At 34.4% G+C, this 27,544-nt stretch overlaps 2 protein-coding genes and 1 pseudogene across 2 annotated transcripts in view; 1 reads left to right on the forward strand and 2 right to left on the reverse strand.

Annotated features, from left to right (window-relative positions):
* Positions 1-25,312, reverse strand: part of POLE2 (DNA polymerase epsilon 2, accessory subunit) — a 45,604-nt gene extending 20,292 nt beyond the window's left edge. The window contains exons 1-7 of the mRNA XM_074290507.1: positions 25,217-25,312; positions 21,605-21,705; positions 20,171-20,246; positions 17,763-17,840; positions 15,253-15,346; positions 11,264-11,338; positions 7,422-7,505 (exon numbers count right to left, since the gene is read on the reverse strand). Coding sequence (XP_074146608.1) covers positions 7,422-7,505; positions 11,264-11,338; positions 15,253-15,346; positions 17,763-17,840; positions 20,171-20,246; positions 21,605-21,705; positions 25,217-25,284 — 576 coding nt within the window. The 5' untranslated portion in view covers positions 25,285-25,312. The remainder of the gene's footprint in view (positions 1-7,421; positions 7,506-11,263; positions 11,339-15,252; positions 15,347-17,762; positions 17,841-20,170; positions 20,247-21,604; positions 21,706-25,216) is intronic.
* On the reverse strand, positions 9,153-10,380 carry LOC141556431 (poly(rC)-binding protein 2 pseudogene; annotated as a pseudogene).
* Positions 25,313-25,963: 651 nt separating the features above from the next.
* The window catches only part of KLHDC1 (kelch domain containing 1), a 64,154-nt gene continuing 62,573 nt past the window's right edge, over positions 25,964-27,544 (forward strand). Inside the window, exon 1 of the mRNA XM_074290517.1 lies at positions 25,964-26,034. The gene's annotated coding sequence lies outside the window, so the exon portion shown is untranslated. The remainder of the gene's footprint in view (positions 26,035-27,544) is intronic.

Consider the following 27,544-nt stretch of genomic DNA (forward strand, 5'->3'; position numbering starts at 1 on the left):
ACTTTCCACCTTTTCTAATCCTTACCCTATGGTTAACAAATTCAGTTCCTTCTGCCCTCTCCTCTCAAATCTCTTCGCCTTCTACTCTTTCACTGTTCATGTTTCATCAAATTCCAAACCTGGATTAATTTCACCATTAATTATTTGTGAGCTAGGAGAAGTCATCCAATGAAGCTAACTGGGTCCACTAAAAATGTGCATTATCCACAATGATCAAATACAGTTCCAGGGGATGAATGATTAAAAAAAAAAAAAAAAAAAAATTCTGAGAGAGAAACATGCTGGGCTCAGGGTATACATGTATGCCTATGTATACATATATACAAAGAGAGAGAGAAAGTCACCCAATGATGCTAACTGGGTTCACTAAAAAATGTTATGTTATTGGGTGAATAGAATGTTTGGAAAAAACTGAATGGGGATAGAAAGGAATATAACTTTTACTCAGTAGTACATGACATCTACAAAAAAACTGACCATGTATTAGGGGCAGACAAACCTCACAATCAAATGCGGAAAGGCTGAAATAGTAAAAATGCATATTACCCACAATGACTACACATAGTTTGCTAGTTGATAGTGAGCCTAGATACTCTTTTTTTCTCTAGACTTTTGTGGTAATACTTTCTCCTGATTGTTCTCCAATCCATCTGAGCAGACCTATCATTTTCTTTGTGGGTTCATGATCCATATCCCTAAAACTCTGTCCTGGAGGCCATCTCTCTCTACACTGTGTCATTTAGTAGCCTCACCAATCAATTAAAAATCATTTATTATAATTATAATTATAATATTATGCTAAGCCCTAAAGATAAAAAAATTATGGGGTTTATGATCTAGACATAAAGAATGATATTAAAAACAAGTTAGAAGAACATAGGATAGTTTACCTCTCAGATCTGTGGAAGAGGAACGAATTTGTGAAGAAGAACTGGAGATTATTGATCATATAATAGACAACTTTGATTATATAAGTTAAAAGTTTTTGTACAAACAAAACTAATGCAGATAAGATTTAGAAGGGAAGCAATAAATTGGGAAAACATTTTTAAATTCAAAGGTTCCGATAAAGGCCTCATTTCTAAAATATATAGAGAACTGACTTAAATTTATAAGAATTCAAGCCATTCTCCAATTGATAAATGGTCAAAGGATATAAAAAGACAATTTTCAGATGAAGAAATTGAAATTATTTCTAGTCATATGAAAAGGTGCTCTAAATCACTATTGATCAGAGAAATGCAAATTAAGACAACTCTAAGATACCACTACACACCTGCCAGATAGGCTAAGATGACAGAAAATATAATGATGAATGTTGGAGGGGATGTGGGAAAACTGGGACACTGATATATTGTTGGTGGAATTGTGAACGAATCCAAACCATTATGGAGAGCAGTTTGGAATTATGCTCAAAAAATTATCAAACTGTGCATACCTTTTGATCCAGCAATTTTTCTACTGGGCTTACATCCCAGAGAGCTCTTAAAGAAGGGAAAGGGACCCACATGTGCAAAAATGTTTGTGGCAGTCCTTTATGTAGTGGCAAGAAACAGAAAACTGAATGGATGCCCATCAGTTGGAGAATAGCTGAATAAGTTATGGTACATGTGTATTATTATTCTCTAAGAAACAATCAGCAGGATGATTTTTGAGGGGCATAGAAAGACTTACATGAATTAATGCTAAGTGAAATGTGCAGAACCAGAAGATTATTACACATGGCAACAAGATTATACAATGATCAATTCTGATGGACGTGGCTCTCTTCAATAATGAGATGATTCAAACCAGTTCCAATTGTTCACTGATGAAGAGAGCCATCTATACCCAAAGAGAAGACTGTGGGAACTGAGTGTGGAAGACAACATAGCATTTTTCACTCTTTTTGTTGTTGTTTGCTTGCATTTTATTTTGCTTCTCTTTTTTTCTTGTATGGTATGATAACTGTATAAATATGCTTACATATATTGGATTTAACATATATTTCTACCATGATATTGGACTATCTAGGGGAGGGCATGGGGAAAGGGGGGGAAGTGGAACACAGGGTTTTTCAAGGACTAATGTTGAAGAATTGTCCATGCATATTTTGAAAAATAAAAAACTTTAATAAAAAAAACCCACCTAAATTAACAACAAAACAACAAAAAAAATTCCCATTGGTTAAATTATCTGCTCTATGAAGATGATTCTCAGATCTGTATATCCTTTCTCACCTAAGCCCCAGTCCCATATTTCTAATTGGTTACTGATTTCAAAATGCATGGTCTGTAAGCTTATCAAATTAAATGTGTCAAAAACTTATCCAACTTATCTCTCTTCTCCCAAATTTTCTCATTTCTTTTGAAGGCACTACCATCTAATTAATCTTAAGTTATAAGCCTTGTCATTCTGCTTCATTCTTCACTACACATCTCTAAATGATATTTTTGCCTCAAAAAACTCACTCACCCATGCCCTCATCATTACTCACACAACTATCTTAGTTGAGAAAGAGGGAGGGAGAGTCACGCAATGAAACTTTGGAATCAACTCTGAAACTATGGGTGGTCATTATAGGCAATATACATTTTTTTTTTTTACTACTTCTGCCTTTCTGCATTTGATTATGAGGTTTGTATGCCCTAATACATAGTCAGTTTTTGTGTAGGTGCCATGCACTACTGAGAAAAAGTTATATTACTTTCTATCCCCATCTCAACTGAACTATTACAAAAGCCTCCTAATTGGTGTCTCTGCTTCAAGTCTCTCATCACTTCTATCAATTCTCCACCATGAGTTTAATTAATTTTCATTGCAAAGTAATCTTATCATGTCAATATTCAAAAATCATGTTTACAGCTACCTTATTGCTTTTATAATAAATATAATACTCTTCCACTTGGCATTTAATGCCTTCAGAACATAGCCTCAACCTACACAATCTCATACATTAATTACTTTCTCATTCTATATGGTCCTGCCAAATTGGCCCTTTTGCTGTTCAAAACCCACCATCCATTTCTGTGCTTCTGTATTCTTCATCCCTTTTGCTTAAGAGTGCATTCTCTTCTCACCTCTGTCTTTCTGAATCTCTTTTTTTCTTTTAAGACTCAGCTCAAGCACTGCCTTATATGAGGCTGTTCTGTTCCTTTAAACTTCTGCGGCTAGTACCCTCCCTCTTCAATTTATTCTGTATTTTAAAATCAGATTTCTATATACCTAAATATATTCACTTTGTCTTCCTTATTAGAATATAAACTCTGTGAGGACAAGGACTATTTCATTTTTGTCTTTACATTCTTAGTGTCCAGGGCACTTCCAGACACAAGGTTAGTAAACTGTGTTGATTATCAATGATTTCAATGATGGCTAAAGGATCTCCTTAACAGATCTATGGATGACATGAAGCTGGATAGGATAGCTAATAGATATAGTCATAATTAAGATTTTAAAAAATCATAATCTTGCTCTGTTTGGGCAAATAGTATTACAGACTTTAGGGATATCCCCCCCACTTAGTTTCCTCAGCTATAAAATAGGGATGATGCCTGTAGAACCTGGCATTGTTATGAGAATTAAACTAAGATTATAAATGAAAGTTTTAAAAAGAACAGTTATGTAAAGCCATCGTGATATAGAGGAAACAATGGTAAATTAAAAGTTAGAAGGGACATATGTTTAAATCCTGTCGCTAACATTTATTAGCTAAGAGACCATGAACAAATCACCTAATTTATCTGACCCCCAAGAAACAGTACTTGTAATACCAACCTTATAAGGTTATGAAAGGGACAAATAAGATTCATAAAATCACTGATCTAGAACTAGGAGAGATCTCAGATAGCAAAGTATTATTTAGCTACCAATTATTATTATAGATTGTAAGCTCCATAAGTTAAATGACCAGGTCTTATCTAATTTCATCCCACAAGGAAAATAATATCTATAGAATTAAGTGAGATGAATTGGATAGGAATTAGATATTCCAATTAGAATTGGATAGGAATAAATATAAAATCCTACATTTCCCTTTTTAAAAATCAGCTATGGGGGCAGCTAGGTGGCGCAGTGGATAGAGCACCAGCCCTTAAGTCAGGAGGACCTGAGTTCAAATTTGACCTTAGACTCTTAGCACTGCCTAGCTGTGACCCTGGACAAGTCACTTAACCTCAATTGCCTCAGGGGGGAAAAAAATCAGCTGTGTAAGTGCATAATGGAGAAGAGATAACCAGACAGTAGTTTATGTGAAAAAAATTTGGATTCTACTCTCCAGTTGATAAATGGTCAAAGGATATGAATAGGCAGTTTTCAGATGAGGAAATTAAACTATTTATATGAAAAGGTGTTCTAAATCACTATTGATTAGAGAAATGCAAATTAAGACAACTATTAAGACCCTATATACTTCTCAGATTGGCTAAAATGACAGGAAAAGATGATAATAAATGTTGGAGGGGATGTGGGAAAACTAGGACACTAAAACATTGCTGGTGGAGTTGTGAACTAATCCAACCATTCTTCTGGAGAGCAATTTGGAACTATGTCCAAAGGGCTATCAAACTATGTATACCCTTTGAACCAGCAGTGCCTCTACTGGGCCTGTATCCCAAAGAGATCATAAAAAAGGGAAAAGGACCCACATATGCAAAAATGTTTGTAGCAGTCCTTTTTGTATTGGCAAAGAACTTGGAAACATGAGTGGATACCCATCTGCTGAGGAATGCCTTAAAAAGTTATAGCATATGGATGTTATGTAATATTATTGTTCTATTAGAAATGTTCAGCAAGATGATTTCAGAAAGGTCTGGAGAGATTTACATGAACTGATACTTACTGAAGTAAGTAGAACCAAAAGAACATTGTACATAGCAACAAGATTATGTGATGATCTACCATAATAGATTAGCTCTTTTCAACAGTGAAGGTGATTCAGACCAATTCCAATACAGTTGTGATAGAGAGAACCATCTGCAAACATAAAAAGGACTATGGGGACTGAGTGTGGATCACAACAGAAGAAAGAGAAGAGGAATCAGGAAAGGAGGGAAAAAATTTGGAGCTCAAAATTTTACAAAGATGAATACTGAAAACTATCATGTAATTGGAAAATAATATTAAGTTAAAAAAAATTTCATGCTCTCTTATGTTGCCCTGATTGAAAAATAATAAAGGAAGCAAAAGTTCTACAAAATTCCACCTTGACCAAAACACATCTGGAATATTTTGTTCTAGATAACAGATTTTTGAGATAATTTCAAATCAAAGCATACAAAACTATGTCGTGTAAAAACAAACTGAAGGAAATATTTAAATGACTGTAACTTGTAGAACAATTTATTTTGTTCTGCTTGGCCCCAAGATACAAAATAAAAACCAGCAAATAGAAAAGCATATTTCACTTCAACAGAAGAAAAAGCCTTTTAGTAATTTCAAAAATAGAATGGATTGCCATATTAACTGTGATTTCTCTATCACTGAAGGTCTTCAAACTCAGATGTATACATATTGAGGATATTATACAGGTAATTGACCTGAAACTTCAAGTATCATGCATGGTTATGAAGGAAATTCCCTTTATATTTTTCTTGGATAATAGCATGCACCATTTTCTCCTCAAAGCCAGCTTGAAAGGTGCCATTTATTCTTCAATTTTATAGTTCAAAAAAGAGGGTCGGAAAGGTTAAGTGATTGGCTCATAATCACACAGCTAGTAAAGTATTTGCAATGGAACTTGAAATGCAATCTTCCTGACTTCAAGTCCAGCATACCTCTTTTATACCTGTTTTTAAACTTTTACACTAGGGGGCAGCTAGGTGGCAGCTAGGTGGCACAGTGGATAGAGTACCAGCCCTGAATTCAGGAGGATCTGAGTTCAAAACTGATCTCAGACACTTGAATAAGAAATTTAAAATTTCATATTAGAATTATAAGCTCACTCAAATCTAAGAGGCCTGAGCTTCCAAATTATGGGAACTTGACCGTTCCATGAACTCTGTATATTTTTGACACCAGATACTAGGAACTAGCCATTCCTAGAAATGTTTATGCTCCAGAGAGGAGTGGCTCCCTCCCTGAGAATAGGCAACCGTCAAGATGCAGATGATATGGAACGAGTCAACTAGCGAAGCCCTCACATACCCCACATCTGTACAGATGTATGTGCCAAACCCTTATATAATTTTTTGGCAGAAAGCCTTCTTTGTCTAAAGACATATAAAAAGTCAGCGTCCCATACTATGACAGAGTCTCATCCATGGGAAGGACGCTTTGCCGGGAAAAATCTTTACACAATTCAAGTTGATTGAGGCTGAAACGGGACTCCCAGACATTTGAGTTTTTGAGGTTCCCTTGAATTGGTGATGTATTATCTTCCTCTATCTGCTATAATTGTCATGTTAATTGTTCTTATTTCTATTTGTTTTGTTGTGTAAATCTAAATTGTCAGTACCTTGTCTTGTTTGATTAAAACTTTTTACTTTTACTTTTTAACTGAGCTTGAGAGCGTCATTTATAGGAGTGAATCCGAACTTTTCTTTAAAATCATAATACTACACTTAACACTTCCTAGCTGTGTAACCCTGGGCAAGTCACTTAACCCCAGCCTCAAAAAAACAAAACAAAACAAAAAACACTTTTACATTAGCAAAACTCCCTAGTATAGCTCGATTAAAATGTATTTGGGAAATGTTTTTAAAAAATAAACAAAAAAAAAATAAGAATACAACAAAGATAATATTAATTTGTGGTTTTCTAAATCAATATATAGCTCATAGGAATCCTTTCCTATTTAAGTTTACTCTATATTACACATTTACATAATAACCATGCCTGAGTTTACTTTACATTGCTTTTCACAAACTGACTTTTCCCCAAGTAATTTGGAGTGTATATCTACAGCTGAATCTTACATGTTTCCTGGATTCAAGCACATGCTATTTTTGCTTAACACAATTTAGGGAGTATGGACTAACATAAGGGAAAAATAGTACTATATGTCTACAGAACTAGATTTAATACTTTTAATAAGTCATTTGACCTCATTGGATTTCCTTTTCCTTACATGTAAAATAAAAGAATTGGTTCAAATCTCTCAGGTTCCTTCTGTCCTTGACATACTATAATTCTAGTTTTTTGTTTCTTGAGATTCTGACTAAGCTTATGCATGCAATATGGGAAAAGTGAGATAGTTTAAAGCCTTAAGATTTAGGATACATATTTATTTATTGATCAATTCTAGCAACATATAAGATTATCCATCTGTACCACTTACTAGCTAAGTTGGGATCTTGCAATATTATCAATTTTAAAAAGAAAAGATTAAGCAACAGACATGTGAGAGAAACTTTTTTTAAACTGACATTAAAAAATATCTCCCTTCCTCCTTCCCCCCGCACCAATCAGAATGTTGAATGTAAAGCAGTTTAAATTTGACCTACCTCTTTCATTTGAGTTATCATCCCAAGAACAATCACTTCTCCAATTCTGGCTGTACTGCCCAATAAGGTTTCTATCGTTTTAAGCTAAAAAGAAAATATTTTTCAGATTTACAAAATGTACACATTTCAGAAATTTACCTCTAAAAACCAAATATCAACAAATAATTATTAAAATCATATGATGAACTTTAAAAAAAATTCTAAATCTGCTCTAAGACTTTTAGAACAAGTATAATTATTGTTTGTTTGAAAATTTTTACATGCACTCCAATGCCTTTGAAAAACATTTTTTTTTTTTTATTGTTGTTGTTGTTGCAAAGGAAGGATTGTATTCACAAGGTAAAAATAATCTGGGAAGAGAAACAAAACAAAAACAAAAAACAATGCTCACAGTTTATACTTATTTCCCAGTGTTCCTTTTCTGGATATAGCTGATTCTGTCCATCATTGATCAATTGGAATTCGATTAGCTCTTTTCTATGTTGAAGATATCCACTCTTTGAAAAACATTTAATCCAATGTCTCAATATGACATGAAGCTGATCCTGGATTCTCAAAAACTATTATTCAAGCTCTAGCTGATCTTACCATACTGGAAAGAATTCGATTATTGTCTTAGAATGTGTTTTATTTTAACCAGCATAGTTGGTACAAAGAATCTTATCTTTAGTTGGCTGGTTACTGGTGAAAAATTCTTTGGCTTCAAAATGGTGCTCAATTATGTGCTTCTTTACTAATGTTAGCAATAGATGAAAGAGGATGCTAAGAATCATAGGGACTACCTATTGACATTAAATGTGTGCCAAACCAAATGACATTACAATAAATGAAATTGAAAACATTTTAACGGACATAAAGTGACTTGTTATTGACCAAAATTATGAAAGAGATTGAAGGACATCAACAATTACACACACACACACACACACACACACACACACACACACACACACACACACAATCATCTAATTTGTGTAAGTATAAATCAGTTGCCATAATGAGGAAGCCAAAAGAGCCGAAAAACCAATCTTAATCAGCAAACACATGACTTATTTGCCCAGGAGAGATAGTAGTCATATACAAAAGACTTAACAGATAGAACCTGATTGATGATCTTCTAATAATATCAAACAAAGAATAAAATAGGGTAATATTGCCAAAGTTATTTTCTACTATGCAGAAAGCCAGCTGAGTCCAACTTAAAGCAGGATCCATGCTAAAATATGTTTTGGTTCATGGATAGGTCCATTATAATTTTATGTTACATAATCTCAACCAGGCCCTTTCTGTGGCAAGACAATCTTTTATACCTTTCTAATCAATTCACTATCCCATTGATCACAGTAACCAAATCTTTTCATCTCCTCAAGCCTCTTTCTATCTTCCCTTAACTTAGAACTTTTGTTCCTGTTTAACTGATAAAAAAAAAAAAAATTTTTTTCACAGTGGCATCCAGTTTCTAATCACAAGGAAAAAGCTCCAGTCCATCTTTTAATTTTTTTTTGAAAAATTCCTGACATTACAGAACTAAACTGAAATGTATTAATATTCCATTCTTACATTTCAACGACAAAAACAAAACAAAAAATTCATTAGCCCCCCCCCCCAAAAAAAAACCAAAAAACGGAGAAGCTTATAAAACTAAATATGGTTCTCAGCGTTAACGGCTGAACAGAGAAAGGAATTAAAATGCTATAATTAAAAAAATCACGTGTGAATGATAAATTTTGTAGAAACTGAAAATTTACAAACTATTTAAAATCTGGAATCACTGACTGTTTGGAAACTACACAGATGATCATGGGTGGTGAACAGCAGAAGGGGGTTATGGGTGAGTCTGCATTGTTCTAGTTGCTGTCTCTGAGGAAAGCCTGACATTGATTAGATATTGGGCCAGGCTAATGCTGGCAGCAGATCCAGTGATGGTAACCTGCCTATCAGTAGATCCTTCCACTGGATTGATAATTTTGATCTGAGCCCCAGACATCTGACGAATCTCATTGATTTTGGCGCCTTAATGCCTGATTATGCAGCCAATTAAGTCATTTGGAATGGTGAGTTCATGAGAAGTAGTCTGAGCAGATGCATCCAAACCTGCCCAATAGCCTTTCACCTCTGGAGAGCTGGATTCAATGCCACTGAATCTGGTGTTGCCATGCATCATGGGAAAGTGAGACTGTTGCATTGCCAACTGGTGCAGCTTGGTCAAATCTGGCTGTGGAATGGCATACTGTCCTTGAATGGTATAGGCCTCTAGAGGTGGTCCCTCCAGGTCAGGGTTGAGGCACATGGAGAGGGTGGCGTGGGGAAAGCTCGCACTGTTGCTGCCTGTGCTGTACCTGTCCTGACCACCTGCAAAAATGACTGGAGAGCTGGACATCTTGGGCCGGTACGGGATGGTCACGCCCTTCAGAGACTGGGAGAGAGTCTCCAACATGACCACGCAGATCTGTTTGACACTCAATGATAGACTGCAGGATGCCAGCAATAGTGATGGCCCGCTCAGTTGAGTTTGGTAGCATAATCCCTGCCACCTGGACCTGAGCCCCTGTACTCTCTCTTATTTTCTTGATCTTTTCCTTTTCCAATGAGAGAGCCACACTGGCTAGCAGGGACCACAAGCCTCAGGGTGACTGGGGGTTTACTGGCAACTGTACTATTTGTCATAGAGCTGCTGATGTCCTCTTCCAGTTTGTCAATGATCATAGCAAAGGCCTTAAAAATGGCATTGGTGGGTTCAGCCAGAGTAATTATTCTCTCAGGACAATTCCCTTCTGAGATGTTGATATGCGCACCACTATCTTCACACATCTTCTTGACTGATTCTCCTTTCTTTCCAATAATGCTTTCAACTTCCTTTCCATGCATAAGTAGCTAGATGGTGAGAGTGACATTTAATTCATCCACCTTCAATTACACCAGTGTCCATGTCGAGCAGTGTTCTGGGGATTTGAACTTTGTAAAGTGGTCAGATCTTTGGTCACTGGTGGGAGTGGAAGCCAAAAACTTCGGGCACAAGGCAAGTGAAGGGAAAAGGGGAAGCAGGAGGGAAAGGGAAGGGCAGGAGGCCGGGGGGGGGGGGTAGAACAATAGGGGCAGGCAGGAAGGAGAGGGGCACCCACGGGTGGGCAGAGGAGGAAGGGGAGAGAGCGACCCCGGGGTGGGGGTAGGTGGAGGGCAGCAGAGGGCAGGGGGGAGAGGGCGAGGGCTATGGCTGCTCCAGCTGCTGCCTCTGCCTCCTTATTATATACATGAACATCACAGAACAATGTCTACAAAGAGTTAAAATTGAAATGGTAGTAAAGAGCAGTGGATATGATCAGATTGGAATATGATGTGAAGCATTGTGAGGGAAAAATAGCGTAAAGCATGTCATCAAAAAACATACAAACCAATCTCTTGAATCACATACTCTAGTGAGATAAAAAAATAGGAGATACCTGAATATTTAAAAAAAAAATCACACCATAAAAAATTAGAGAACCAGTGCTTATTACTGACTAAATATAAAAGTACATGTTGGTGAGTAAGTAACATCTGTTTCTAAAACTCCACAAATGAATTTGGACTGGAGTAAACTCTTGTAACATAACTTAAGGTTCTAATAGAAATGCCTTATTATTATTAAATTTATTATTTTCATTATTTATTATTAAATGATTTTATTATTTATTATTTTTATTATTATAATTCTGCTTTCCCCTTAATGAAAAGAACATGACACATAAAAAGACAAGTATGTCCTTCAATTTCACTTGATAGTCAAGAAACAAACAAAAATGACTAAATATACTAAGCCTATTCAATTCACTCACATCTAATTTCTAATAAAATATTCTAACCTGGAATTTGCTTCTGCTTTCATCAGGATGAGCACCTGTTGCTAGAGGAGTAAACAATTCATGTCTTTGCGTTCTCTATGAAAAAAGAAGATTTGCTTGGGTTAAAGATGCAACATTTTTTAATCCTTGAATTTCAATATAGAAATTTGCTTAAAAATAATTTCATAATTTATATTACAATAATCATAAGAATCCTAAAGGAGTAAGCATGGAGAAGAAAAAACCTTGATAAAATACTATATCTTATTAACATATTGTTCCATTTAAAGGACTTCTTTCAATTAAATTTTAATTTTATTTTCTCAAGGAATGTACTTTGAAAGGAAGTTTGTTTGGAACCTTCTATTGAATCAAAACAAAATGAATCAAAATTATTTTTAAATAAAAAAATTGATATCATATAGTGAAAATTTGCTAAATCTGCAATTTCAAATATCATAGTTTAAAGAATTCAAGAGAATTCATTGCATGGCTTATTCTACACTAATATTTAGTTCTCTAAGGCAACTAAAAATATGCTAAATGCTTTTTTAAAGCCTCTATTTTTCTAAAGCAAAGGCTTGCTCCTTGTAATATTCAGTCATGGAATCTGGGCCTGACAGATTTGTTCTGGTCAAATCTGGCCAGGTCCTAGATAATTACCATTTTGAAAACTAAAATATCAAAGAACTTTGAATTGGAAATGACCTATCTTTGGTTTGCAAAAATTGTGTGGGAAAATAACTTGAGCTTGATAAAGAAATCTGGAGTGTGAGAAGAATGTTATAAAGTGAATTTAGGAAAGGAAGGAAGACAAGTGGGGAGGGCAAAAGAGAGGGAAGGAAGGAAGGATAGAAGGAAGGGTGGAAGAAAGGAAGGGCAAAAGGAAGGAAGGAAGGGAGAAGGGAAGGAAGGAAGGAAGTAAAGAAAGAAGGGGAGGGAGGTAAGGGGAGGGAGGTGAGGAAGGAAGGAGGAAAGGAGTACTGTCCAACAAGTGGCCAGTTGTATCCCCAGTGGGGCAGCTACTACTCTACAAATTGTTTCCCTTTCATTCTCTAAGAGGATCTGACTTGCAAGTGAATTGGATTTAAGTAAGACTGTACAAAGTCATCAGCCTGCCTTTCTCCTTTGGAGGCATCTGGGTCTCACCTGTCTACATAAGAAATATTTTCCTTGAGGGTGCTCTGCCCAAAGGAATAAAAATTCTGATCACTGAAACCTTGCAAAATACCTTGCAGTTTCCAGGCTAGAGTTTTTCCCCCTAAGGATCATGCCTTAAACCTAAATCAACCTGGCAAGATCAGGTCTCAATTTGACTAAGGCAATGCCCATTCAGTAATTAATGAAAGTGTTCTCATGTCAAATGGATTAAATTTTCACATTAAAGTAAAAGATGAAGTCCTTACCTAAAAGAGATGGGGAGAGAGAGATGTAGGAGGCTAGAAATGTGTCAAAAAAACACATGAAAACAATTAGGAAACAATAAAACAATTGTTTTGCTATAGTGAATACCTAGTCAAAGTTGAATTTATAAGCGTATCCACCCAACGGAATTGTATAACTTTCTTCAGCTCTCATAAGCTGCACAAATAGGGGAAGAGGTAGAGGAAAGAGAAGAGGAGAGAGCAAGGGAGAAAAGAGGAAGTTTAAAAAAAAAAAAAAAAAAGGAAGGAGAGGGAAAAAAAAGAAAAGAAGTATCTATTAAGTGCTTACTATGTATCAGGCACTATGCTACATGCGTTACCAATATTATTTCATTCTATCCTCAAAAAAGTGATCTTCATTTTACAGTTAAGAAAAGTAGGGCTGACAGCAATTAAAGACACTTGCTCCAGGGACACCCAGTTAGTATCTGAGGCTAAATTTGATCTCAAGTCTTTCTGACTCCAGACTCAGTGCTCTATTGGTTGTGTCACCAAAATGCATGGAGTTATCCTGGACTGAGGTGTGGCAGGATGAGTGGCAGTAAAAAAAAGTGTGGACATTTAATCTATATCAGATAGCTTGCTGTCTTGAGCAATGAGGAGAACAGGGGAAAAAAATTGGAACACAAAGTTTTGTGAAAGTAACTGTTGAAAATTATCTTTGCATGTATTTGGGGAAAAAAACCATTTAAAAAAATAAAGAAACTGTGGGATTCAATTGGCTTAGTTAGGGTAAAGACTGTGAAAAAGAGGAAAGTAAAGTAAAATCAGAAGCAATGGTGCATTACAGAACCAGAATACACAAAGGCATAGTGGAACAGGTGGGAAAGTCTGAAGAGAGAAATGACTTGGTTAGGGTTGAAGAGAATGAGATTCACATTGTGAGAAGTAGGGCCAGAGAGAAAGCTGGCAAGACACAAAATTCTTAAGAGACTTGGAGGAAAGTGATTAAAATATTGTAGTGATACTTTGTGCAACAAAATTCATTAAATTAAATGCAAATGGCTACTAAACAAGACATTTTCATTCAGAAACTAATTTTTAAAAAGAAATACATAAGGGGATCCAAGAACCGGTAACAGAGGATTAATAAAAGAACACTATCAGAAACATTAAAACTATTTATTATATTCCGAGACTGGCAAGTAAAGTTTACAAACATTAAAAAAGGATGGGAAGATGTTTTATAAAAAGAAGCAGAGAAGGGAATAAGACTCCAGTAGAGGACAGATAAGATGATAACAAAGAAGAAAGAACCATATTCTATGAGATGGAAAGGACAAACAGCAATGTCTAAGAGACATTACTGACCTACTGTAGCTGAAACCTGAGATAAGCAAAGAAAAAGTAAGTAACTTTTAGCTTTCTTTGACAAATTTATATTACTTGGTCCACATGAACTACGTGCTAGGATAATGACACAATAGGCAAAAGATGGCTGAGTCCCACTATCAATGTTTTTTGAAAAAAAAAAAACTTAAGGAACAGACCAGATGCTATAGGATTCAATTAAGAGAAATATCTCAATTTTCAAATTATTTATTTTCAAATAAGAGAAGAGAAGCTAATCTGCAAACTACAGGCTGGTGGATTAGTCTGATTTCTGGCAAAATTTTTCAAAGTATTATTAAACCATCTAGCAAAGAATGTATAAAATAAAGCCAAGATATTGGGCATCTTCCAGAAAAAGTCATGATAAATTAACTTCAAGAACATGTTGTAAATAGTTTACCTAGAAATCCTTTGACAAAATCCATCATATTATTTTAAAGAAAAAAATTGATAGATATGGGCTAGATGACACATTAATCCCAGAATTAATTGAGTAGCCAGAACCAAATGGTAGTCAGTCATTAATGGGTCTATGTCCACTTGGAATAAGATCTTTAGTGGAGTGTCCTATCGATTTGGCATTTTATTCAATTATTTGGATAACAGTAGAAATTGTGTGTTTATCAAATTTGCATATGCCACAAAACTGGAAGGATATCAAATACATTGGATAAATGAGTTAGAATAAAAAATATTTTTAATAAAAATGTATAGTTAAATGTGTAAGATGGGGAGAAATGTACAGTTGGCTTAAAACAATCAACTTTACAAGTTACAAGGGAAGATGAAGCTAGACATCAATTTATCTGAAAAAAAGATCTGAGAATTTTAGTAAACTTAAAGCTCAATGAGACAATAGTAAGATATGATAGCCAAGAAAACTAATACAATATTAAAGCTTCAGCAAGATAAGTAGTTTCCAGGAATAATAAAATTAAAGTTTATGTTGCCAGAGAGACTATCTGAAATACTTTTTACATTTTAGAAAGGAAATCGATAAGTTGGAACCCTTTAAAAGAAAACAATAATAGCATTGGGATCATAATGCCTTGTGAAGATTTGTTGAAGGAACTAAAAAATTTAATCTGACATATAGAAAATTTTGGGGGAAATAGAATACCTACTTTCAAAATCCTAAAATATAATTCCCTAAGTTTATCTTTACAAATATATTATGAAAATTCTCAGGTTAAACTGTAAATACCAAGGAATCAAAGTCTGCCTTTTTTTTTTTTTTTTTTTTTTTTAACTCACCTGCCATAAAATGGTGTAACGTTCACGAAACACTTCTGCTTTGTCTCTTGCTTTCCCAAATAAATTTGGTGAAGGATGACTGGTCATTGACAGCCTGGAAAAAGAAAAATGTCTTTATTCTTTCTAAGTGCCTTCCTTGTTTCTTAAAGCTAGGTATTATATGAAATGAGCATAGATGAGAGGATATTTCAGTGTGTGAAAGGCAATAAGGTACAGGAAAAGATCATGGGGCACAGAAGCAGGGGACATGAATTCAAGAACTGACTTTCATGAGAAAGTCACTTATAACATCTATGATTCTTAGTTTTCCCATCTGAAAATGGAGAATTGATTTCTGTTCAATGAAAAAATATTTCATAAGCCCTTTGATCTTTGGAAGAAAATTGTACCATAATTACAAAAGTCCTAAATATTTACTAGAATCAAACACTGGTTCTATTTCTATTCCTATGAGTCATAGTTTGCCTGTCCCACTGTCCTCCCCACATTTTTTCTGGCTTTGGTTTACAAACAGAGAATAAAGCAAAGTGTGCTATAGGGCTTTTAAGAAGAATTTTTTTTTTATTTTGGTAAATCTTTGAGGGCTATATAAATGTGAGGCATTATTCTTTTCTTTTTTCTTTTTTTAGTAAATTTATTTATTTTTAATACTCATTGCTTTATGAATCATGTTGGGAAAGAAAAATCAGAGGAAAAAAGAAAAACCATGGGAGAGATAAAAAAAAAAAAAGTGAACATAGCATGTGGTGATTTACATTCAGTCTTTTTAGTTCTTTTTCTAGAGAGACATTATTTTTTGTCATCTTTATTATATTCGCTCGGCCTATCCAAGAGCACTGAATGTCTTTCCAATTATTTAAATCTGACTTTATTTTTTTGGCAAGTGTTTTGTAATTTTTCTCATATAATTCCTGACTATTCTTTGGTAGATGGATTCCCAAATACTTTATACTCTCAACATTTGTTTGGAATGGAATTTCTCTTTGTATCTCTTGCTGTTGCATTTTGTTGGTGATATATAAGAATGCTGAGAATTTATGTGGATTTATTTTGTATCCTGCCACTTTGCTAAAATTCTGAATTATTTCTAATAGCTTTTTAGCAGAGTCTTTGGGGTTCTCTAAGTATACCATCATGTCATCTGCAAAGAGTGATAGTTTGATTTCTTCATTTCCTACTCTAATTCCTTGAATCTCTTTCTTGGCTCTTATTGCCGAGGCTAGCGTTTCTAGTACTATATTGAATAGTAATGGTGATAATGGGCAACCTTGTTTCACTCCTGATCTTACTGGGAAAGGTTGCAGTTTATTTCTATTGCATATTATGCTTACTGACGGTCTTAAATATATGCTCCTGATTATTCTAAGGAATAATCCATTTATTCCTATACTCTCAAGAGTTTTTAGTAGGAATGGATGTTGGATTTTGTCAAATGCTTTTTCTGCATCTATTGAGATGATCATATGGTTTTTATTAATTTGATTATGAATATGGTCAATTATACTAATAGTTTTCCTAATATTAAACCAGCCCTGCATTCCTGGTATGAATCCTACTTGATCATAGTGTATTATCCTGGGGATGATTTTCTGAAGTCTTTTTGCTAATATCTTATTTAAGATTTTAGCATCAATATTCATTAAGGAAATTGGTCTATAATTTTCTTTCTCAGTTTTCGATCAACCTGGTTTAGGTATCAGTACCATGTCTGTGTCATAAAAGGAGTTTGGTAGGACTCCTTCATCCCCTATTTTTTCAAATAGTTTATATAGCATTGGGGCTAATTGTTCTTTAAATGTTTGGTAGAATTCACATGTAAATCCATCTGGTCCTGGGGATTTTTTCCTGGGGAGTTGATTAATAGCTTGTTCTATTTCTTTTTCTGAAATGGGACTATTTAAGCAATTTATTTCCTCCTTGGTTAATCTAGGAAGCCTATATTTTTGGAGGAAGTCATCCATTTCACTTAAGTTATCAAATTTATTGGCATAAAGTTGGGCAAAGTAACTCCTTATTATTTCTCTAATTTCCTCTTCATTGGTGGAAAGATCCCCCTTTTCATTTGTAAGACTAATAATTTAATTTTCCTCTTTCTTTTTTCTGATCAGATTTACCAAAGGTTTATCTATTTTATTGGCTTTTTCATAAAACCAACTCTTGGTTTTATTTATTAATTCAATAGTTTTTTTACTTTCAATATTATTGATTTCTCCTTTTAATTTTTGTATTTCAAGTTTAATTTTTGGTTGGGGGTTTTTAATTTGGTCTTTTTCTAGCCTTTTAAGTTGCAAGCCCAATTCGTTAATCTTCTCTTTCTCTATTTTCTTCAAATAAGCCTCTAAAGATATAAAATTTCCCCTTATTACTGCTTTAGCTGCATCCCACAGATTTTGGTATGATGTCTCATCATTGTCATTATCTTGGGTGAAATTATTAATTGTTTCTATAATTTGCTCTTTCACCCAGAGACATTATTTTTTATATGAAAACTAATATTTAAGTGAACTTACGGTAGAAATTTCTTTCTTTCTGGATTATACACAAAGTGTGGAACATCAAATGCACCAATGATATTGAGAATATGTTCTCTGGGGAGAAAAAATAAAACACAAAATAAAAAAAATTCTATAAGATTCTATTTCAAGATAATAATATATAACTTGAAAAATATTCTGGTACATATGAAACTTGTTATTTCTTTCATTTATTTATATATTTCAATCAACAAAGTTTTATCAAACACTGATTATGTGCCAGGTGGTAATGGGTTCTGACTATAAAAAGACAAATGAAATATTCCTTGTCTTCAAGTAATATTCAAATGGGAACATCAGGTATATATTTTCATATAATTCAAATAAATGCAAAGCAAAGTGAGATGAGAAAGACTAATAAGCAGCTAGGAAGAATTAGGAAAAGATTCATAAGTGTTGTTTTAGCTGAGCTTTGAAGAAAAAATGAGGCTAGAAGAGGAAGGAGTACATTCCAAGTGTGGGAAATAGTCTGTTCAAAGACATGGAAATGGGAGATGGGAGATGATGTGTGAGGACACCAAAGTCAGTATAGCCAGAATAATGAGTACAGGATTGTCTTTCATGTACTACCAAAAAAAAAACCACAAAACTATTTTTAAGAATTAGGATTTTTTAAAAAAATATTATAATTTTTTATTTACAAGATATATGCATGGGTAATTTTTCAGCATTGACAATTGCAAAACCTTTTGTTCCAACTTTTCCCCTCCTTCTCCCCACCCCTTCCCCCAGATGGCAGGTTGACCAATACATGTTAAATATGCTAAAGTATAAGTTAAATACAACATACGTATACATGTCCAAACATGTATTTTGCTGTACAAAAAAAAAAAATTGGACTTTGAAATAGTGTACAATTAGACTGTGAAGGAAATCAAAAATGCAGGCGGACAAAAATTGAGGGATTGGGAATTCCATGTAGTGGTTCATAGTCATCTCCCAGAGAAGAATTATGATTCTTATTAACTCAAAGAAAAGTATAAAGCCTAGCTTTTATACAAAAGCAAAAGTTACTAATTGAGTAAATCATTTCGCCCAGTGACCTCAATAAGGGGAATATACTTCAAAGAAGTCAAAGACATAAAAGTAGTCATAGTAGCACTTCTGGTAGCAAAGAACCAGAAAGAAAATGAGAGGTCACAGATTGAAGAATAATTAAAAAAAAAAAAAAAAAAAAAAAAGTATGACATTAATAATGGAATATTGCTATGCAGTTTAAAAAAATGACAAATATAATCAGAGGAACTGTGAAGATTTACATGAACTTATGCAGAGTAAAATAAGAACCAAAAGAACAATATACACAATGATTATAACAATGTAAAATGAAAAAATCAACATATTGACTACTGAAAACTTTCAGGACAGAAAAACAAAAAAAAGGGAAGTAGTAGTAAAGGATACTTTTAAATATTTATTATATATAGTCAAGATCACCAGATATTTTTTATTTAATTGTTTTTCTTTTTACAAATAAATGTTCATTCAGGAGCAAGAAGTTTGAAGATTTTTTGATATGTTTCAGAAAGCTCTGTTTAAAGGTAAAAGGCTTTGGTTATTGGGGTTTTGTTTTGTTTTGTTTTAAAGTAAAGAGGGTGGGCTGTGGTTGTGGGTTTTGTTTTGTTTTGTTTTAAAGTAAAGAGGGTGGGCTGTGGTTGTCCAGTTGAATAGCTTGAATTAAAACAGCTCTAAGAACTTCCTACCCTTAATTTCCTAATTAGAAAGAAACATTCTGATCTTAATTTTATTTCCCAAATACATTCCTCTATTTGGGAAAAAAGAGCATTTTTTTTTTTTTCCTGAGGCTGTGCTTAAGTGACTTGCCCAGGGTCCCACAGCTAGGAAGTGTTAAGTGTCTGAGACCAGATTTGAACTCGGGTCCTCCTGAATTCAAGGCTGGTTCTCTATCCACTGCGCCACCTAGCTGCCCCCATTTTTAAAAATATAACTTATTAAACTATCTTCTATCACTTTCCCCAAACTGCCCAAACTCTACTAAGTACAGGAGAAACAAGACTTGGAATACAAAAATTCCCACATATAACACAACAAAGCTCTAATTCAAAATTACCAATCTAATACTGACAAATTATCTTTTTAGATGTCTAAACTAATTAACACACAAAAATGTGGCACCAGTAAGTCAATATAAAAATGTACCTTTTACTTCAAAATGCAAATTAGTCATTTAATAATAAAGGTTTAAAAAACCTTAAAACCCAAGAAAAATGACAGATGAAAGAACAGAATAAAATACATCCTTTGAATAAAAATATTTAGAAACAAACTTTCTATGATAATATTGAGCATCACCTCTATTTCTGAAAAAATACATGAAAATTAATTTTCAATAATTTATAAGATGATTACTTATGTCAACATACACAGTTTCATCTACTGACTGACTGCATTCCTGGACTGCTGCTTCCACTACAGATCGTTCAATCATATTTGATGACACTGCAAAAACAATTTAAAAGTTAATTTTTTTAAATAGTTCTTAATTTTTAAACATTAACTTAATATTTTTTTGAAAAATATTAACAAAAATTATTTCAATTTTCAAGAAAAATCTTTTAAGACAAGACAATATGGGTTTTGTAAACCTGGTGTTTATTTAAAAATATTTAATAACCATATTTTAATACAATTGGTTCCTTTGTAATTTTATATACTTTACTTTATTCATTTGAAAAGCATTTTTCACACCTATACAAAAATGTTCATAGCAGCCTTTTTTGAAGTGGTAAAAGCTGGAAACTGAGTGGATGCCTATCAGTTGGAGGATGGCTGAATAAGTTATGGTATATTATTGTTCTACAAGAAATGTTTAGCATGTGAACTGATGCTAAATGAAGTGAAATAGAGCCATCTGCATCAAGAAAGAGGACTGTGGGGACTGAATGTGGATCACATTTGTGGATTCACCTTTTTTGTTATTTGCTTGGTTTTTTCCTTTGATTTTTGATCTGATCTTTCTTGTGGATTTTCTTGTGGAAATGTGTATAGAACAACTACATATGTTTAACGTATATTGGATTACTTGCTATGTAAGGTAAGGAAGAGAGAAAAATTTAGAATACAAGATTTTGCAAAGGTGGATGTTCAAAACTATCTTTGCATATAATCTGAAAATAAAAAGATTTTATTAAAAAAAATAATTAATGATCTAGGGTCATTTTACTCCTGTATTACATTTTCAACCACTAATATATATGAGCAAAAGTGGCTCCAATATATCTATAGATTTTAAATGAGATATACAAACTTTTCCTATTTGTGTTGTCACAATATGTTTATGCCATAGACTGGTTCTCTCTTGCAATAATAGCAAAAAGAATAGATGAAATAGCAGAGTCATTGAAGACTACAACCAGAACACTTACACTACAAATGTGTGCCTTTTGTTATAACAAAACCTGATGCACATTTAGAAGGGCCAAGATAACTAATATAAAAGTCGTTGGTTACTGTCTGCAGCTTGGACATCCAAGGAAAGATGAATGTCTGAGGGGTGCTACCTAAGTTGATGACAATTTTCTAGAAAGTCTGGTGTAACAGTGCAGTTACAAAACCAAAAGCTAAGGAAAGATGAAAAAGAAAGCTATAATATCATCTATGATTTATACAAATATACAGAGGCACTTAGGAAGCAGATCAAAGTTCAAGTTTAATACTCTGGCTATTGTCAGATTAAGGAAAGTGTGATAAGTATGTCTAATATGGAAAGCACATTATGCTGACAACAAACATTAAGTCACCAAATTTAAGGATCAAATTAAATTTATACTTATGAAAACAATTTAAGAGTTACTTACAAGGCTGCTTTTCAACAGCATCAATGATACTTTCCAATGCATCTTCAAGCTTTAATTCAGGGACAAGCTCAAGAGCTTCAATGAGATATTTAGTGGCTTCACTAATAGGGGGAAAAAAAAAGAGGAAATTTATTTTTAAAAAATAGATAATTTAGGAGCAGCTAGGTGGCGCAGTGGATAGAGCACCAGCTCTGATATCAGGAGGATCTGAGTTCAAATATGACCTCAGACAGGTAACACTTCCTAGCTGTGTGACCTTGGGCAAGTCACTTAACCCCAATTGCCTCAGGGAAAAACATGGCATTAAATTATTAGACTAAAATCATCAGTCCATTATTGAAATTTCATCTTGATCTCCTGAACAGATTGCACATATCTGTGTGACTGTTGCTAATGCTATTTCCCAGGTAAAAGTAAAAGAGAGGAGAAAGCATGTACCAAGCAAGTCAAATCAGTTACCACCATCACTATCTTGACCACAATTTTCCCCTAAAAACCTGATAAATACAGCCAAGAATACCGAACCAAAGAGCCTTGGAAATAGTAGTACTCACTAAACAAACAGATGAGCTTCCAACCCAGACTTCACTGCCATTATGTGGGGAAGCAACTTCTATGAAGAAGGAGTCAGGCCTCTTTACCAATTATACCTCCAGGGCAAGCAAGCCAAATGAGGTGAAGCAGCAAGGAACCCAGAAGTAAAGATGTGAGAAGCTATTTATTTGCCAGGCCCATAAACTACTACTAGAAGTACTGTTACCAAACCAACCTGATCAGTATCTGTCTGATGTAAAACCCAGGATCCTAAATCCCAAACGCCTAGGAAACAATGATATTAACAAAGAGGAATTAACATCTATTTTTGCCACTGTACTCTTAAGGTCCACAGGACTTTTCCATCTAGTTTGCAGCTTAAACTTTTCATGTACTATACTCCTCCATTCACTTAATAAATGCTTTATTCATTTATTCTATATAGAAATGAAACTGGGGATCACCCAAAGGGGAATGAAATGATGGATGGTAGGCCTATAGAGGCTGTAATAAATTACAAACAAAAAACAAGAGGAACGGTTATAAGAGGCATCTTCAAAAAAATGTATGACCAGAAAAAAACATGGTTGGATTTATTACCTGACAACTGGGAGGGATAATCCAAAGGCAGTTCATGTACTCTACTAAAATCTATGTAATATCAAGAGAATAAAGTAAGGTTTCTTATCTCACTGGTTAGATCATACAGTGAAATGAGGGTAGCATGTAATAAACTCACATGGATGAGACCCATGTCACTGAGGTTATACATCCACTGGAGAAACAGAGTAGTTGAAAAAATGACTTATCAAATAATAACAGACTTTTCAAATAGTTTAAAATAATACAGCATCTTTTTAAACATTTTGCATTTTAAGATGAATTTCTTATGAGTGGGAATTTTAAAGACATGGGTAAAATCAAAATTAAAAGTAAAAATAAAAATAAATATTTTTAAAAATAAAGAATTTCAGAAAATAGTTTCTATTCAGAGATGAGAATTCTGTACAAAAGTGAAAATTGGGTATAAAAATATTTAATAAATTAACTTTACTCAACTTCTCAATCTTTTTTTTTTTTAATTTGTAAACACAACTGCCAGAATGATTCTTTTTCTGCAATATGCCACCTGGTTTCATAGAGCTATAAATTTTCTCACTGCTTTTTCCTCCTGCATCCCTTACCCACATCCTACACAACCTTTTAAGGCACAGTTCAAATACCTGCATAAAGGTTTCCCTTATTCTAAAAGAAATAACATTTTTCTCCTCCTTTATAGTATTATGTATCTTTTTATATTTTATCATATTCTACTTACAACTATTATAAATAATGGTAATACTTTGCATCTGTACAGCATCTTGCAGTTTACATAGCCCTTTCATCTATTTCATCATCTACTATACTTTACAGCCAGCATGTAGGTAATCATTGTTTGCTGAAAAGAACTAAATGTTTTTATCCCTTTGACTCATCAGCAAGATTGTTTCTTGTAAAGACCTATTTTGTACTATTTTTTCTTAATCTAAGAATACTAGGAATAGCCAGAACTCAAATAAATGCTTGTTAATTTCATTCACAAACCTCTCTAACTGTGTATATAACTACACTAATTATTTGCACAGTTAAGGTGAGTTCTCCATAGTAAAATACTTAATTTACCCACTGCATTTTTTTGGTTTAGCCAAGGCATTTTAAAAAATTAGTGTATAATGGTTGTCCACTATCACCATTACTATTCAATATTGTATTAGAAATGTTAGCTTTGGCAATAAAAGAAAGAGATTAAAGGAATTGGAGTAGGTAATGAGGAAACCAAATTATCACTCTCTGCAGATGATACTATGGTATACTTAGAGAACCCTAGAGAATCAACTAAAAAACTACTAGAAAAAATTCACAACTTTAGCAAAGTTGTAGGATACGAAATAAATCCATATAAATCATCAGCATTTTTATAAATTTCCAACAAAGTCCAACAGCAAGAGATACAAAAAGAAATTCCATTCAAATTAACTGTCAAGCTAATATCTGACAAGGGAAAGTCAGGAACTATAATAACACAACTACAAAACACTTTCCACACAAGTAAAGTCAGAACTAATCAGTTGGAAAAATATCAAGTGCTCATGGGTAGGCCAAACAAATATGACCAGGAAAAGAAGGGTGGTGGTAAATTTAACTATGGACAAATAAGCAAGACTTTTATGTTTCCCCCAAGAAATGGAATGTTGTTCATTCCTCTTAGGCCCATCTGACTCTTCATGACCTCAGTGGCGGTCATGATTCTGGAGTCGTTTCCCATTTTCTTCTCCAGTTCATTTTACAGATGAGTAACAGAGGGAAAAGAGGTTAAGTGATTTGTCCAGGGTCACATGGCTAGTTTCTGAGGCCAGATTTGACCTGAGGAAAAGGATCCTGACTCCAGGTCCCAGAGCAACTTAGCTGCTGCAAGAAGGGGAATATGTTTTTCCAATACATCTCTTACATCTCAGTAAACTCCATTGACTTCATGAAATATAAGATCCTCTGGCTTTCAGAGTCCCTGACAGCTTGTCTCTTCCCACTTCTCCAGTCTTCTTCCTTACTCCCCTCCACGAATTCTGTGTAGATCCTAGTGTCACTGGCCTCACTCCCTCTCCGGAGTCCGTGCCTTTGCACAGGCCGGCCTCATCTGGAATAAGGAGGGAAACCTCCTCACCTCTACCTCCAACCCAACTCCTCACATCCTTACCTCTGTTAATTACTTCCATTTTACCTACAATTGTATATTGTGTGTACTTAGTCATTTGCCTTTTGCTTCCCATCCATTAGACTGGTAGCTCCAGGAGAGCAGGGCTTTGCCTAGCTTTGTATAGTTAGTGCTGATAACAGTGGGTGTTTAATAAAAGCTTCCGAAAAAGGCCCACGAAGCCCTAAGCCTTCTTCCCCGGACAGCGTAAGATTTCAGTACGCTGGGCTAGGGACCTGCAGAGTTCAGGTTAGAGGTACAAAGGATTCGAAAGTCTTCGGACATTCGCCGGACCCGACTCCTTCCCATAACACCCTCTTCATGAAATATAGCCCTTGAGAACTCACCCCCGGAGCAGGTAGCCCCGCAATTTAAAGGCAGAAACCACTTTGCTATGCATTCGATCCGGAGCCATGTTCAGATTTTGGCGGCAAAGAGGCCCCGCCTCCTTTTCCCCAAGACCCACCCGTCCCCACGTGACTAGAGGACAGCCTCCTCCTTCTCTTCCTCCTCCCCCCACCAGAAGATGTTTCCAAGAGATTAACCTAGAGAGGGAGTTCTTGGAGAGTCTGGGCGCCCCACTAACGTCCTTCCTTCTCTCTCGGTGGTCTCGCCGAACTATGTCAGCTTCTTTTATAATTTTTCACCCTCTATCTCTTTTGCATGTCTTTTCCCTTTTGAAGGGCCTTTGGACTAACGGTTATAAAGGCTCGCATTTGGAGTACGCTGGTTTTAGAGACCATTAAGGGACCATTAAGAACCATATTGACCAATCGTTTTTTGTTTCTTGTTTTTTAAGGAAAGAGTTTGAAATTATGTGAGAGAACGCACTAAACAAATGCTTATGTTGGAATGCACTAACAATGCATATCCTCATCTTTGCGTTTTTAGAAGGTTTTTAGTTTTTTTTAATTAAAAAAAATTATTTTAAAATTTTTAATTTTTAATTTAATTTTTAAGAACAGCTGTTTCACTGACTCAGCAGTACCATTACTGGGTCTGTATCCCAAGGAAATCATAAAGGAGGGGAAAAAAGGACCCACGTGTGCATTGGCTTTGTTTTGTGTTTAAGTTTGTAGCAGCTCTTTTTGTGGAAGCAAAGAATTAGAAAAGAAGTGGATGAATACATTGAGTCCTGAATGGAGGTGATAACTCTGATCTAGAGGTAAGTCTGGAATCCACTTGGTTGATTCTCTAATAAAGTATTCTTGGCGTGGAGCTCTGCCTCAGTTTCTCTTTTGGTCATCTAGAGCGATTTCCCCTTCCTCCCATTTCTCAACAGAAATAATCTGGAAGTTTTCAGATGTAGAAATCGGTCTGTAATTATATGAAAAAAGCCCTAAATAACTTTGGATTAGAGAAATTTAAATTAAAATTATTATGACACCTATCAGAAAAATGGAAGGCATGTAAGAAAATTGGGACATTAATACACTGTTGGTAGAGTTGTGAACTGATCCAATCATTTTGGAAAGCCATTTGGAATGATGCCAGAAGGACTTTATGTAAAACTGCATATTCCTTTTGACTCAGCAGTACTACTACGTGGTTTGTATCCCTAAAATAAATAAATAAATGAAAAAGGGAAAAGGATATATGTGTACAAAAATATTTATAACAGCTTTTTTTTGTGGTAGCAAAGATTTGGAAATTGCAGTGATGTTTATCAATTATGGAATGACTGAGCAAATAATTCTGATATAAGAAATAAAAAGCATCTTTTGACAGTGGCAAGGAACTGGAAATTGAGTGGATGCCTATCAGTTGGGGAATAGCTGAATAAATTATGGCTTAAGAAAGTAATGGAATATTATTCTTTTTTTTTAATTTAATAGTTTTTATTTACCAGATATATGCACGGGTAATTTTACAACATTAACAACTGCCAAACCTCTTGTTCTAATTCCCCTCCCCCCATGGCAGGTTGACCAATACATGTTAAATATGTTAAAGTATAAATTAAATACAATATATGGACACATGTCCAGACAGTTGTTTTGCTGTACAAAAAGAATCAGACTTTGAAATAGTGTACAATTAGCCTGTGAAGGAAATCCAAAATGCAGGTGGACAAAAACAAAGGGATTGGGAATTCTATGTAGTGGGTCATAGTCTTCTCCCAGAGTTCTTTCGATGGGTGTAGCTGGTTCAGTTCATTACTGATCTTATTGGAACTGATTTGGATCATCTCATTGTTGAAAATGGCCACATCCATTAGAATTGATCATCATATAGTACTGTTGTTGAAGTATACAATAGGCATGCTATTTCACTTAGCATCAGCTCATGTAAGTCTCTCTAGGCCTTTCTGAAATCATCCTGTTGGTCATTTCTTACAGAACAATAATATGGAATATTATTCTATAAGAAACAAAGAGCAGGCTGATTTCAGAAAAGCCTAGAAAAACTTACATGAACTGATGTTAAGGGAAATGAGTAGAATTAAGAGAACATTGTACACGCCAACAAGATTAAGTGATGATCAAACTGTGATAAACTTGGCTCTTTTCAACAATGAGGTGATCCAATGTAATTCCAATAGATGTGTAATGGAAAAATACCAATCACATCCAGAAAGAGATAATTATGGAAAACGAATGTGGATCAAAACATGATATTTTCACTTTTTTTTCTTTCTTGTAGTTTTTTTCCCCCATTTTAGTCTGATTTTTTTC

Source organism: Sminthopsis crassicaudata, chromosome 2, assembly GCF_048593235.1.
Source record: "Sminthopsis crassicaudata isolate SCR6 chromosome 2, ASM4859323v1, whole genome shotgun sequence".
NCBI classification, from domain to species: domain Eukaryota; kingdom Metazoa; phylum Chordata; class Mammalia; order Dasyuromorphia; family Dasyuridae; genus Sminthopsis; species Sminthopsis crassicaudata.